Raw genomic sequence first — 14,895 nt, forward strand, 5'->3', positions numbered from 1 at the left:
AAAAAACCTGGATTCACCACTTCTAAACAGGTCTCCTGGGAACAGAGATTCATTAGAGAAATTTCCTTATGTGCAAAACAATTTTCCACTTGGGAACCATGCTGGAGACACAAGAGGGAAAGATGCCTAATAAGCAGATACAGAGAGCTGTAAATACCTCTTCATCTCCAGTCCTTTAGCCCCTGCAACCTTGGACAGGAATGGCTATGCTTCTTGTCTGGCTGGAGGCTGATGCCTTGCTCCTTCTTACTTCCTTGGTTGAGGACAGAGCTTGAGCCCCTATCATCTGTCATCCACGGAGGAAGTCCAAATTCCACAAGGTGACCTTCCTGTCATAAGGACTCACCTCAGCCAGGTGAGTCCAACACTCCAGTAGACTGTAGATGAGAGGGTCAGAGAGAATGAAAGCCAAGAACATGGACCCGTCATCACCTGAGACCCAATTCAACTTAGGCCAGAGCAAGAGATCATTGTGTTTGTTTGCTTTAGTAATTAATGTATTTATCCAGTGTTAATGTCAGAGTGACTGCATCTCAGACTTTTGAAGGTCTTTCATATTGTTTATCATTAAATTGCTGTTATTGCAATGCTAGAAAAAGTATGTTGAGATTGTTAAATTCAGTGTGTGGCCTAATTGGGTGTGATTTTATTTCCAATGTCCCTGGAAGACATTGATCACTGTCTGGAGCCAGCTTTGTCTGTCACACTGGAGAGAGTGGGTGGAGGCTAGGGATGCTCTAAACACTACCGTACTCAGGACACACCTCACTCCAGGGCAAACTCTGGCAAGAATGTCCTTGTTGCAGAGACAGAGAAACCCTGAGTTAAAGACTATCAGTATTTGGAACATACCTGTCTTCAGACTCTGCCTTCCACCTTGTAACACTTATTTTCTGCCAGAAAATTCACAGTAACCTCTTGGCTATCAGTTTAAAAGTTCCAACTACAAAGAATGTAACAGCTGTAAGCTTCTTCTCCAGGTTGCTGGTGATAGTGATGTTTCTTCTTTTTTCTTTTTCTTTTCCTTTCCTTTCCTTTCCTTTCCTTTCCTTTCCTTTCCTTTCCTTTCCTTTCCTTTCCTTTCCTTTCCTTTTTTTTCCTTTCCTTTCCTTTCTTTTCTTTTTCCTTTCTTTCTTTCTTTCTTTCTTTCTTTCTTTCTTTCTTTCTTTCTTCCTTTCTTTCTCTTTCTTCTTTCTTTCTTTCTTTTTCTTTCTTCTTTTGATTTTATTTATTTATTCACGACAGACAGAGGGAGAGAGGCAGACACATAGGCAGAGGGAGAAGCAGGCTCCTCACAGGGAGCTTGATCCAGGACTCGATCCCTGGACCAGGATCATGCCCCGAGCCAAAGGCAGATGCTCAACTGCTGAGCCATCCAGGCATCCGTCTTGTTTCTGTCAATTTCAGTGAACTTCAGATATTTGATGGCCAATCTGTTTGGAATTTATTATTATATGCCTTTATGTTACTCTCTATTTAAAAAACATTATCAGCATTTCAAATGATGTCCTCAGATCATTGTTTCTTAATTGATATTTGGAATATATTTTGACCATAAAATTTTAAAGTTTTATTTAAATATGTCTACCTACTTACTTCTGAGTTTCTTTCTTTATTTAAGTGGTGTTTCCCATCTGTAAATTTCGTGTAGTTTTCTTGATGTTTTATTATATTGTATGGTTACACACTGATGTCATAATCCCTCTGGGTTTTTCTAAGATCTGAGAGATGGGACCAATTTCATATTGTTCCAGATAGATATCCCTTTATGCCAGCATTTATTTAGCAATTCAAACTTTCCCATTGAAGTTAAATACTATCTTACCATATGGTAGATGCCCTGAGATACCCTCAGATACACTGAGACCTAATTCTTGACTTTTTTAATAATAAATTTATTTTTAATTGGTGTTCAATTTGCCAACATACAGAATAACACCCAGTGCTCATCCCGTCAAGTGCCCCCCTCAGTGCCTGCCACCCAGTCACCCCCACCCCCCGCCCTCCTCCCCTTCCACCACCCCTAGTTCGTTTCCCAGAGTTAGGAGTCTTCCATGTTCTGTCTCCCTTTCTGATATTTCCCACTTATTTTTTCTCCTTTCCCATTTATTCCCTTTCACTATTATTTATATTCCCCAAATGAATGAGAACATACAATGTTTGTCCTTCTCCGATTGACTTACTTCACTCAGCATAATACCCTCCAGTTCCATCCGCGTCAAAGCAAATGGTGGGTATTATAATTCTTGACTCTTAACAAATAAAAACTGAGCATTCTAGGGACATTATATATTACACTCTTTTATGTAGGCCTTTGACAATTTAATTATTGATCCATGTTGATATTAATAATTGCTATTTCATATCTGATTTCATTTAGCTTTAATCTTTCATATAATTTTGCCTAGGACAGTTGGTTTGAAACTTACCCATTTTAACCTGGTTTCATTATCCTCTCATTTTTTTTATTCCATAACTTTTCATCTTTTTAAAAGATTTTTATTTACTTATTCATGAAAGACACCGAGAGAGAGAGAGAGAGAGAGAGAGAGAGAGAGAGAGAGAGAGGCAGAGACACAGGCAGAGGGAGAAGCAGGCTCCATGCCGGGAGCCTGATGTGGGACTTGATCCCAGGACTCCAGGATCACGCCCTGGGCTGAAGGCAGGCACTAAACTGCTGCACCACCCAGGGATCCCACTTTTCATCTTCTTAGATATTTTTATATTAAACACATATATTTGCAGATTTTGTGATAAAATGAAAAATGAACAAAGAAGGCGAAGTCCCTTCTTTTTTTTTTTTTTTTTTGCATGTTGCAATATAGCATTGAGGACAGAGTACAACAATATAAATGTACAGGTGACATAATGCTCTCAAGCATAATCATATGAAGCAAGATTGTTTGGTATAAAAAGATAGACTCTCATAAATCAGCAAGATTTATAGAGCATGGTCTGCATGTACCTTTGCACATTAGATGAAATCGAGAATGAGGATTAGAGTATGCCCAACGTCTTTGTCAAAAGAGGGATCAATACCCAAATCCCAGGAATATTAATGAATGGCTGCCACTTAAGGGAAGGGAAAAAGGGGCTAACTTCACCCCCATCAGACCACATAGAAATAAATCGGCCAATTATGCAGGAGGCACATGAAAAATAAGTCTTCTATGTTTGATATTTCAAATGCTCACCTTTTGTTGTATTATGTATACTTGCTTTTGTGAAGTACTGGTTTTACCTTGCTCAATTTTTCTCCTGGGTCTACCATATAAAAGTTTTTGACATTATAAAGGTATCACTACTTTTGCTTTTGGATGTGTTTAATTTATTCTCCTATTATTTTTGCTGGGCATCAGGGGATATAATCAAAGTGGAATGCTGCCAGAAATAAGGGAGAATATTCTTCCTCAGAGTCTCTCAGGGGCACCTGAGCTTATTATTTTCCCTCTTTTATTTCACGTCCCCTCTCTCACTCTTTGTCTTTCCTCTTCTTAGATTTTTAAAAAATGTTTGTGAAATATACAGCAGAAGATGGCCATCTGAATATGGTGACCCAGTTCTATTTGTCCATGGAAGATGTAAGAATTGGCATTTCTGGGAGCCACTTCTGCATTTTGCAGGGGAAAGATCACTGACCTGACCTATTTGGGTTGGGTCCATCCTGGCATCATCAGGATGACAAAGTTGAGAAAGGCAGGGGAATAACACAACCCAGGAGGCCATGCTGTCCTGTGGTTGTGTGACTTGTAGAGAGTGAACAGTCCCCATAGTAGGGTGCCAGGACTCATAAATCCCAAGCTGACACAATCCAGGGGCCAGAACTCAATCGAGGGAGGCCACTAAGAAGGGGATCTGGTTCAATTCCTGGGATGCCTTTGCAGCAGGATAAACACAATGGAAGAGGACAGGGAAGTCCCTGTGCCATGAGGTTTCAGAGGAAGCAGAGAGGCCACTTCCCTATTCAGCATGTCTGACCATGTCTTTCCTCCGTCTCCCTCCTGATCATTCCCCTTGCAGCACTGGCTGTGCTTCTTTGACTTGAACATTGGAGACAACTACCTTCCTTGGGGCCTTTGCACTGGCCATTCTCTGCAGGTACACACTTCTACACAATCATGAAAATAGAATGTCCTATTCACACTCTGCTTTATCCCTGTTTTCCTTTTCTTCCTAGTACTTCTTACCATCTGAAAAATTCTATAATTTTGTTACTTGCTTATCTATTCTTTCTCTATCACTGTAGGGACTTCTGTTCTTCAGCACTTTATGTTCATTGCTTAGTTAGTGCCTGAAACTTGGTCAGAGATTTATATTCCTGAAATATTTGAAGTATTTCTCAGTAAAATTATAAATATATGATTTCTTATGAAGGAATCTAATTTAAAAAGCATGTCAGATGTGGCAGAGGAGATCCCCTAAAGGGGACCATACCACAAAAACTTATTAAGAAGTATTCCTGGGGGCATCTGTTTGGCTAGGACTATTGAGCAGCTGACTCTTGATTTCAGCTCAGTTTTTTGAGATTTTATTTATTTATTTGAAGGAGAGAGAGAGAGAGAGGGAGAGAGAGAGGGAGAGAAGGAGTGAGGTGGAGGGGAGGGAGGGAGAAGCAGGGAGCCCAATGTGTGACTCAATCCCACCACCCCAGGATCATGACCTGAACCAAAAGCAGACACCTACCCGACTGAGCCACCCAGGCACTCTCAGATTAGGTCTTGATCTAGGGTCATTGCTTCAAGCACCATGTTGGGCACCATGCTGGGGAATCAAAAACAGAACAAAACAAAAACAAAAAACAAAATAAGAAATATCTCTGGAGTCTCTCATGTTTTGTCACCCTCTCTAATTTTTCCTGCTCATTTTCCCTCCTTTCCCCTATAATCCCTTTCACTATTTCTTAATTGCCCATATGAGTGAAGCCATATAATGATTGTCCTTCTCGGATTGACTTACTTCACTCAGCAAAATACTCTCTAGTTATACTATATGTTGGCAAATCAAACTTCAATAAAAAATATAAAATAAAATAATTAAGTTATTGGTTATCACAGGGGAGAAAGTTCAGTAAAACATAAGATTCCAGCACACAAAAACCACTTTTCTACCATGGTTTATTGCATATTGTCATCCTTTTGTTGAGGCTACACTGCCCAGCACTAGTGGAAATAAAATTTATATGGGATAAAAAAAAAGAGGTATCTCTGGGCTGCAAAATATAAAATAGAGCATTTCAAGTCTTTGAGTAATGCAAATTTGTATGAATATCAGTTATGTTATTTCCCTATTTTTCCAGAAGTCAACTCCACCACATGGAATCAGGAAATGATACACAAATTTCTGAATTTTATCTTCTGGGATTTTCAGAGAAACCAGAACTGCAGCCCCTCATATTTGGACTTTTCCTCTCCATGTACCTGATCACTGTGTTTGGAAATCTGCTCATCATCCTGTCCATCAGCACAGACCCCAATCTGCACACGCCCATGTACTTCTTCCTTGCCAACCTGTCCTTTGTAGACATTTGTTTCACCTCCACCACCATCCCCAAGATGCTGTGGAACATCCAGACTCAGAGCAAAGTCATAAGCTATGCAGGTTGCATTACACAGATTTATTTCCTCATACTCTTTGCTGTGTTGGATGTCTTTCTCCTGAGTGTGATGGCCTATGACCGGTATGTGGCCATCTGTCACCCCCTGCACTACATGGTCATCATGAACCCCCTGCTCTGTGGACTGCTGGTTCTGGTATCCTGGATAATATGTATCCTGAATTCCTTGCTACAGAGTTTAATGATGTTGCGACTTTCCTTCTGTACACACTTGAATATCCCCCACTTTTTCTGTGAACTCAATGAAATGGTCCAACTTGCCTGTTCTGACACCTTTCTTAATAACTTGGTGATGTATTTTGCAGCTCTCCTGCTGGGTGGGGGTCCTTTTGCTGGGATCCTTTACTCTTATTTTAAGATCGTTTCCTCCATACGTGGAATATCATCAGCTCAGGGCAAGTATAAAGCATTTTCCACCTGTGCATCTCACCTCTCGGTTGTCTGTTTATTTTATTGTACAATGCTTGGTGTGTACCTTAGCTCTGCTGCTACCCAGAGCTCCCACGCAAGTGCAGTGGCCTCGGTGATGTACACGGTGGTCACACCCATGCTGAACCCCTTCATCTATAGTCTGAGGAACAGAGACATAAAAATGGCTCTGAGAAGAATCATTGGGGTTCCAGTGATGTAAGGGCCAATTGTCACGGGGCTGTACAAGTGCCTGTGATTGCAGGGCTCATAGTTGCAGAGCCAGTCCTTGATCAGACTGAGGAAGTAGAAATCTATACCTTCTATTTATTTCCTGGAATTTCCATTTCTTTGAATTAAACTGTCTTCATATATTTAAGTACCCCCTTTTTAAGCTTCAGCTCTTTCTGTTATACAGTTTCTCCTTTGTCCATTTTCAAAGGATCCAATGTTTTCCCCAACCTTAGATCACGAATGCCTAGAAATTTCTGTATCTTACCTGGGACATGTTGGATTTCTTAAAAATTATTTCATTTCAAATGACTTGTATCATGTCAAATAAATTTTCCTTAGATTTCCCGAAAGAATAATCATGGGTTGTGTTCTTCATATGGAAGAAACTCCACTTGTCCACTAAGCCCTTCAAGTAATTTTATTGTACCGGAGAATACAAAACCCCAATTTACACCCTGAAAATCTTTTCTGTCACTACCTTCACTCTTCTTCCTGATAATGTGAATTCTAACACTGTTCTGTTTATGTCTTAAGTTCCTGACAGGGATGAATAGGCTAGGGAAGCCGGGCACTCCCCTGTGCCCATGTGCTGTGGACATTCCCACAGATTCTTCTCTGACCAGAGCCTCTGCTGTGTGCCTTGCATTCTTATTGTGATTGCAAGACATGCCTTAGCAACACCCATCAGAGAACTCTAACAAAACCATGTTTATTCCTCACAAGGCCTTGAGGGCATATGGGAAGCCCAAGGGTGATTCAAGGAGGTCTCAGAGATGGGAATACGTCAATCAGAAGGAGAGAGAGTGCAGCTGAGGGATCTGCCTTTATTGAGGTCCATGGCCAGAGTGGGTTGTGGGTTCACCCTTTTGTAGAATATTGTATGAGTAGAATTCAGGTGCTGAAGGGAAAAGCAGAGTCACTCGTGTCAGTCTCAAGGTTACTCAGGGCTTTCTGAAGAGGTATTTCATGGCTGGGGCAAATTGAGTGCTTATCTGGTAATTGTGTCTCATCTGACGAGGTGTTTCTTCAACATAACTGTCTTTGAAATGGATGCCTCCGAAATAAAAAACTTAAAGTCAGGCACTTATATTACAATCAAAAAGATTAATGTCAGGCACTTTACAAATACGCTCTTGTGTTTCTAAATTGGTCTCTTGCTTTTATTCTGTGATTCACCTAGATGTCCAGAAAGCCTATCATAGTCCCTGCAAACACTGATTAGCAAGTACATATCTCTCAGTGGAATCTCATGGAAAAACAAATCTGAATAAATAGATGGACCGGGTATGTTCTTAGCATCAAGATGAACATAAATATGATGAAGCAAAATTTCTAAATACTTATTTTGTTACTACACAAAATCTTTCTTTCTTTCTTTCTTTCTTTCTTTCTTTCTTTCTTTCTTTCTTTCTTCTTTTTTTCTTTCTGTTTCTTTCTCTCTTTCTATCACTGTTCATGCTGTACATCTATTTACTGAAGCATGTGGACACCAATGTCCACAATGAGAGGGTTTATTCTTTGAGGTGAAGGGTTGGTTAGTGTTTTGTATGTTTTATCACTGAATTATCTTCCTGTTTCTACTTGAAAATTTCCAATGTTACCTGCTATCATGACTCTTTCTGTTGGTACACAAAATGACTCCTTTTTCCCAATATTTGTCACAAATGCTAAGGGAGGGCAGATGAACAGTATTAATATCATCCATTTCCTATCTCCTTCCTGCTCAGAAATCCCTTCTCCCTGCATGACCTGAGGATGCTTCACAGGAGAGCTTGATGTCTTACCATTTATGTGGGTCAGGGTTACCAGTTCTGCACAAACATGCATGTCTTTCAAATTCTTCCAGGGACCTGGAAGAGAGCCCACATGTAGTTACTTGTTCATAAAGTCATTGGAAATAAGCTTGAATGACAGAATGATCATGAGTGCTCTCCTCATTTGTCAGAACATATGCTACAAATAAAAAGTAGCACATATTTTAATTGCCTCAAGTCTGATCACTTGTATTACTGTGTCAGTTCTTGATATATAACAGGCTATCCTTGTCAAATGGAATATCATTTATGATGTGAGTTGCTACATGCAAAGGTCAGGACAGAATTCTTGAGTCATTTTATGATGGAAAAATGTGCTTTTACTATAGCAAGGGTCAGGACTCATGGACAGAGAGAGCTGCATGGGGACTGTGAGGAAGACTGGTTATACACTTTTCAGCTTGTGGAGGGAGGGTGGTAGAGATAACAAGTTTCTAAGGACTTTCTGTAGGCTGAATGTGAGGTTCACAGGACTTTAGAACTTGGCTAATGTCAAGTTAAGCTTGCTTTGAGTCTCTAATGAAATATAAACATTAAGACAACCATGTCTTACATAATTCCTTAAACATGATCAGCAGTCAATTTATATTCCTGAGATATTTGAAGAATTTGTAAAACTATACAATATATGATTTTTTAAAAAAAGATTTTATTTATTTATTCATGAGAGACACAGAGAGAGAGGCAGAGACACAGGCAGAGGGAGAAGCAGGCTTCATGCAGGGAGCTTGACGTGGGAGTCGATCTTGGGTCTCCAGGATCACATTCTGGGCTGTAGGTGGTGCTAAACCGCTGAGCCACCGGGGCTGCCCAGGTGATGAAGAATATATGAATCATGAAGAATACATGATTTCTTAGGAAAGAAGCTAGTTGGTAAAAAAATGATTAGATATGATGCAGTGGGTTCTTTAAAGGGGGCCATAACCATGCACAACATATTAAAATTAATTCATGGGCTACAAAATATAAAAAGTTGATTTTCAAATCTGTGATTAATGCAAGTCTTGATGTGGGAAACAAAGGCAAAAGAAATTCAGCTTAAATTGAATCTTGTAGGGCTTGCAGCCCACTGATATATACTTGAAACATGCAGAGCATGACCTTTTTCATGGAAGGAAATCATGGCTGCTGTGAAGTATTAAAGTTTATGACTAAAAAGAGCTTTATCTTTTTTTTAATAATAAATTTTTTATTGGTGTTCAATTTGCCAACATACAGAATAACACCCAGTGCTCATCCCGTCAAGTGCCCCCCTCAGTGCCCATCACCCATTCATCCCCACCCCCCTCCTTCCTCCCCTTCCACCACCCCTAGTTCGTTTCCCAGAGTTAGGAGTCAAAAAGAGCTTTATTTTAAAAGTAGTTAGCCCCTTAACATTCTGAAAACCTTGCTTCTAAATTCCTTAGAGACTTAGTCTATCCATAACCCTCACTGACTAAACAGTACATAATCACTCCTCACAACCCCAGTGTAGCAGCTCTTTCTGCCCACAGGTCCTGTTTTGAGCTTTAATAAAAATCACCTTTTTTGCAGCAAAGACATCTCAAGGATTCTGTTTTGGTCTTTGGCTCTGAATCTCACCAACATTCCAAAACTACATTCGTTTGTGTGGAAATCAGTCATGTTACTTCTTTCTTCCCAGAAGTCACTTCCACCACATGGAACCTAGCAAGGGAACAAAAATTTCAGTTTCTTCTTCTGGGATTATCAGAGGAACCAGAATTACAGCCCCTCCTATTTGGGATGCTCCTCTCCATGTACCTGATCACTGTGTTTGGAAACCTGCTCATCATCCTGGTCATCAGCACAGATCCCAGGCTCCTCACCCCCGTGTACTTCTTCCTCACCAACCTCTCCTTTGTCAACATCTGTTTCACCTCCACCACTGTCCTGAAGATGCTGCAGAATATCAAGACTCAGAGCAAGGTAATCACCTATGTAGCTTGCATCACACAGATGTACTTTATAGTAATCTTTACAGTGTTGGACATGGATCTTCTGGCCGTGATGATTTATGACCGACATGTGGCCATCTGTCACCCCTGCACTACATGGTCATCATGAACCCCTGGTTCTGTGTGTGGCTGGTTCTTGTGTCCTGGGTCATAGGTGTTTTGTATTTCTTGTTATAAACCTCAATGGTGTTGCAACTGTCCTTTTATAGAGAGGTGGAAATCCCTCCCTTTTTCTGTGAACTCAGTCAGATGACCCAACTTGCCTTTTCTGACATCTTTCTTAGTAAAATGGTAATGTATTTTGTAGCTATGTTTCTGGGGTTGGTCCCCTCACTCTTATTCTAAGATAATCTCCATATGTGGAATCTCATCAGCTCAGGGCAAGTATAAAGCATTTTCCACCTGTGCTTCTCACCTCTTTGTTGTCTCCTTATTTTATTCTATGGACCTAGGAGTGTACCTTAGTTCTGCTGCTCCCCAGAGCTCCCACTCAAGTGCAGTAGCCTCAGTGATGTACGTGGTGGTCAACCCCATGCTGAACCCCTTCATCTCCAGCCTGAGTTTGTTTCTTATAGCTAAGTGTCTCTGATAAAACATTTGCAAAAATATCCCATTCTGTAGGTTGTCTTTGGCTTTGTCCAGTGTTTCCTTCACTGTGCAAAAGATTTTATCTTGATGAAAGTCCTGATACTTCATTTTTTTTTTTTGCATTTGGAGACATGTCTAGCAAAAAGTTTCAGCAGCAGAGGTCAAAGAGGTTTCTGCTTGAGTTCTCCTCTAGAAATTTAATGAATTCCTGCTGCACATTTAGGTCTTTTATTTGTTTTGAGTTTATCTTTGTGGATGCTGTAAGAAAATGACCCAGTTTAATTCTTCCATGTGGCTGTTCAATTTTTCCAACACCATTTGTTGAAGAGATTGTCTTTTTTCCATTGGATAGTCTTTCCTGCTTTGTTGAAGATTAATTGACTGTAGAGTTGAAGGTCCATCTCTGGGTTCCCTATTCTGTTCCTTTGATCTATGGCTCCATTTTTGTGCGAGTATTCTACCATATTAATGATTACAGCTTTTTAATAGAGCGTGAAGTCCTAAATTTTGATGCCACCAGATTTGGTTTTCTTTTTCAACAGTCCTTTGCCTATTTGGGGGATTTTCTGGTTCCATGCAAATTTTAGGATCATTTGTTACAGCTCTGTGAAAAATGTCAATGGGAGTGAGGCAGGGCAAGAAGGCGAAAGAGTAGGGTCCCCAAGTCACCTGTCCCCACCAAATTACCTAGATAACCTTCAAATCATCCTGAAAACCTACAAATTCTGCTTGAGATTTAAAGAGAGAACAGCTGGAATGCTACAGTGAGAATAATTCATGCTTCTATCAAGGTAGGAAGACGTATACAATGGAATATTACTCAGCCATTAGAAAAGACAAATACCCACCATTTGCTTCAACGTGGATGGAACTGGAGGGTATTATGCTGAGTGAAGTAAGTAAAAAAAAAAGTAAGTCTCAAAAAACAAAAACAAAAACAAAAACCAACCAACCAAACAGAAATCATTGAAGAAAACAAGCTTTTTAAATAAATGGTGCTTGAACAATTTTTATTAGTTAGAGGCAAAATAACATTAAATTTCTATCTTAACACCAGCCACTTGTTGACATAAAGTGAATGAAATTGTAGAAAAATAAAATGACTAAAATTAAGTAGTAGAAAAAATATAAAATAGCAGTTGACTTATAGAAGACAGATTAGATTAATCCTCTGGGCATAAACCAGACGAAAGTAAAGGAACTAAGAACATAACTGATGGATTCCAGAATGTGAAAACTTATAGGTCAATAATAAAGAAAATTTAAAAACACGTGTAAAATTAGTGAAAAATTTTAGAACACATTGTTTATTAGAATGCATAAAGTGTAGACATTTAAAAAGTTCTTTTAAAACAATTTAGAATAAAAATACCTAAGATGAGAGAAGACCTAAAGATGCAGACAAAAAATGTGAAAATGGAACTGGAGGGTATTATGCTGAGTGAAATGAGTCAATCGGAGAAGGACAAACATTATATGGTCTCATTCATTTGGGGAATATAAATATTAGTGAAAGGGAATAGAAGAGAAGGGAGAAGAAATGGGTGGGAAATATCAGGGAGGGAGACAGAACATAAAGACTCCTAACTCTGGGAAACGAACTAGGGGTGGTGGAAGGGGAGGAGGGCGGGGGGTGGGAGTGAATGGGTGACGGGCACTGAGGGGGGCACTTGATGTGATGAGCACTGTGTGTTATTCTGTATGTTGGCAAATTGAACACCAATAAATAAAATAAAATAAATAAAATAAAATAAAAATAAATTTATTATTGAAAAAACAAAAAAATAAATACATGTGAATAAATATATAAGCGTGAAAATATGCTAAACATTGTAACAATCAAATGAAGTGAAATGATAATATTAGGGAAACCTTAATAAATCTCAGCATGGGGTGTGACTTATTTCTAAGGCTGCAGCCCCCAGAGACTGAACATTTCTTATTTCTTAGCTGGGGAGCTGATTTTTAGAAGCAAACATTTATATGTTAGGGATGAAACAATTATTATAAGATTTGGCTGGAGGCAACATAATGTGATGCCTGAGAGACAGTCTGAACCAGGGAGCCCTCACAGACCTCAGAAGGGTTGAGCCTTTTCACCACAGCCTTGACCTTGAGTGAGTCAGCTAGATAGTGTAAGCTCTGCTGCTTCTTCTGTAATAAACTTCCTCTGTAAATGGTTTTAAAAAACTTACATGAGGTAATGTGTAAAAACATTTAGAGAGTGCTATTATTATTTTTTGTTATCAAGATCCATATCAATAACCAAATTTTTGGGGCATCTGCGTGGCTCAGTGGGTTAAACTGCCGACTTTTGATCTTAGGGTCTTGGGTTCAGTCTCTTCCATGGTCTTGATGCTGGGCATGGAGCCTACTAAAAACAAACAAAAATCCCACCAAATTTCTTTTCTAGCTCAAAAGCTTTCATTAAATCAGTATATTTTTATTTTTTGGTTTTGACTGTATTTAATCACCTGCTCATCTGTTTTTCACTCAACAAGGATTCACTAAGAATAAACTCCATCCTGAGAACTGTACTAGACACTGTAGTTTCAAAATTAGTTAAAAGATAGTTCTGAAATTAAAGGAGTCTGTATTGTGGACAAGCAAAGAAATTTAGTAAAGTTGATGTGACTGGAAGGAAAGTTAATCAGATTGGGAAAAAAGGGAGGGGGTCAGATCTTTCAGTTGATTTTATTCATGTGACCTGAGAAAACATCTCTGGAATGAATTTTCAGGACATTTCCAAAATAGGCACACATCCCATCACTCTGAGGATAGATATCAACTACATGATGTTTGACTTATTTTTTAAAAGAAATCCAAATTATCTGGAGATTACTGAGAAAATACTTAGTATAGTCACACTAAATGAAGATGACTGGTTATAAAGTGAAAAGGGGAACCTAAGATATAACCTGAACAAAAATAGAGAAGACAGGAAGACCCAAGGAGAGAACTGCTTTAAAATGTGTACACCTGGGGAAAAAATAAAAATATTGAATGGAGGAAGCCAGGATCTCTGGGCCTTCATATTGTATGCCTGGTGACTCAGGAGAGTCCTGTAATGGTCCTGATGCTGAGAGGCACCAACCTACCCAGGGCCTCCTTCATGTCCCCATTCCTCAAGCTGTAGATGAAGGGGTTCAGCATAGGGGTGACAATGGCGTACATCACTGAGGCCACCAGACTTGTCCTGGAGGATGTAGTTGCTGCAGAACTGAGGTAGTCCCCTAGGCTTGTGCCATAGAACAAGCAGACCACTGAGAGGTGAGACCCACATGTGGAAAAGGCTTTGTACTTATCTGCAGTTGAGGAAATTCTCAAGATGGAGGAGAAAATCTGAGAATAAGAAAAAAAGATCCCAGAGAGAGGAAAAACACCTAGGACAATAGTCACCAAATACACCACTATGTTATTGATAAGGGTGTCAGAACAGGCGAGTTTCAAGACTTCAGGAAGATCACAAAAAAAGTGTGATATTTCCATGTTTGTGCAGAAGGGTAGCCTCAAAAGGGTCAAGGTCTCGAGAAGGGAGCCCATTACACTGATGCACCAGGACCCCAGGGCCAGCAACCCACAGAGCTGCGGGTTCATGATGAGTGAGTAGTGCAGGGGGTGACAGATGGCCACAAAGCGGTCATAGGCCATCACGGTCAGGAGTAAATTGTCCAGGCATCCAAACACAAAGAAAAAAAATATCTGGCTGAGACATCCTTCATATTTTATGGTTTTGCTCTGAGTCTGGATGTTCACCAGCATCTTGGGGACGGTGGTGGAGGTGAAACAGATGTCAGCAAAGGACAAGTTGGCAAGGAAGAAATACATGGGTGTGTGGAGATGGGAGTCTGAGCAGATGGCCAGGATGATGAGCAGATTCCCAGTGAACGAGACCAAGTATATGGACAGGAACAACCCAAAGAGCATGAACTGAATCTCTGACTTCTCTGAAAATCCCAGGAGGAGAAATTCCGAAGCATGTGTTTGATTTCCTGATTTCATGTGGATGAAATAACTAACAGGAAAGAGAAAAATCAACATTTAATGACCTTCACCTTGACAGCACAAAAATGTGATTGTCTTTAATTTCAGGCAAATGGATAATAAAGTACTACCCTGTTATAGTTGCCTTGTTTTGGGGGAATTTGAAATGCTTCCATCATTCCTTCTGGTGCCACTGCTTTCTGGAAAATGTAATCGCAGTTCCACAGCAGTCATTCCCCCCTATAGCCTAGGTACTCAGAGTGTGGTCTGTGTACCAGCAGGAGCAGCATTGCCCAGG

General features: G+C 39.9%; 2 protein-coding genes across 2 annotated transcripts; one reads left to right on the forward strand and one right to left on the reverse strand.

Moving 5' to 3' along the window:
• Nucleotides 1-4,058: 4,058 nt before the first annotated feature.
• On the reverse strand, nucleotides 4,059-14,615 carry LOC129522177 (olfactory receptor 7C1-like). The gene is made up of 2 exons (XM_055344319.1): nucleotides 13,704-14,615; nucleotides 4,059-4,190 (listed from the first exon to the last, which is right to left on the reverse strand). Exons 1-2 carry the CDS (start codon nucleotides 14,613-14,615, stop codon nucleotides 4,059-4,061), a joined length of 1,044 nt encoding a protein of 347 aa, XP_055200294.1.
• On the forward strand, nucleotides 5,313-6,245 carry LOC129521593 (olfactory receptor-like protein OLF4). The gene has a single exon (XM_055343218.1). It carries the CDS (start codon nucleotides 5,313-5,315, stop codon nucleotides 6,243-6,245), a length of 933 nt encoding a protein of 310 aa, XP_055199193.1.
• Nucleotides 14,616-14,895: the final 280 nt, after the last annotated feature.

This window comes from Nyctereutes procyonoides, unplaced genomic scaffold (genome assembly GCF_905146905.1).
Source record: "Nyctereutes procyonoides isolate TBG_1078 unplaced genomic scaffold, NYPRO_anot_genome, whole genome shotgun sequence".
In the NCBI taxonomy this organism is placed as follows: Eukaryota; Metazoa; Chordata; class Mammalia; order Carnivora; family Canidae; genus Nyctereutes; species Nyctereutes procyonoides.

What these genes read in the sequence shown, in the direction of transcription:
- LOC129521593 (XM_055343218.1), top strand. Translation starts at nt 5,313, where the DNA reads ATGGAATCAGGAAATGATACACAAATTTCTGAATTTTATCTTCTGGGA.
- LOC129522177 (XM_055344319.1), bottom strand. Translation starts at nt 14,615, where the DNA reads ATGAAATCAGGAAATCAAACACATGCTTCGGAATTTCTCCTCCTGGGA. An exon ending in AGGAGGCCCTGGGTAGGTTG is followed by an intron (nt 4,191 to 13,703) that starts GTGCCTCTCAGC and finishes AGAATTTTTCAG; the next exon opens with ATGGTAAGAAGTACTAGGAA.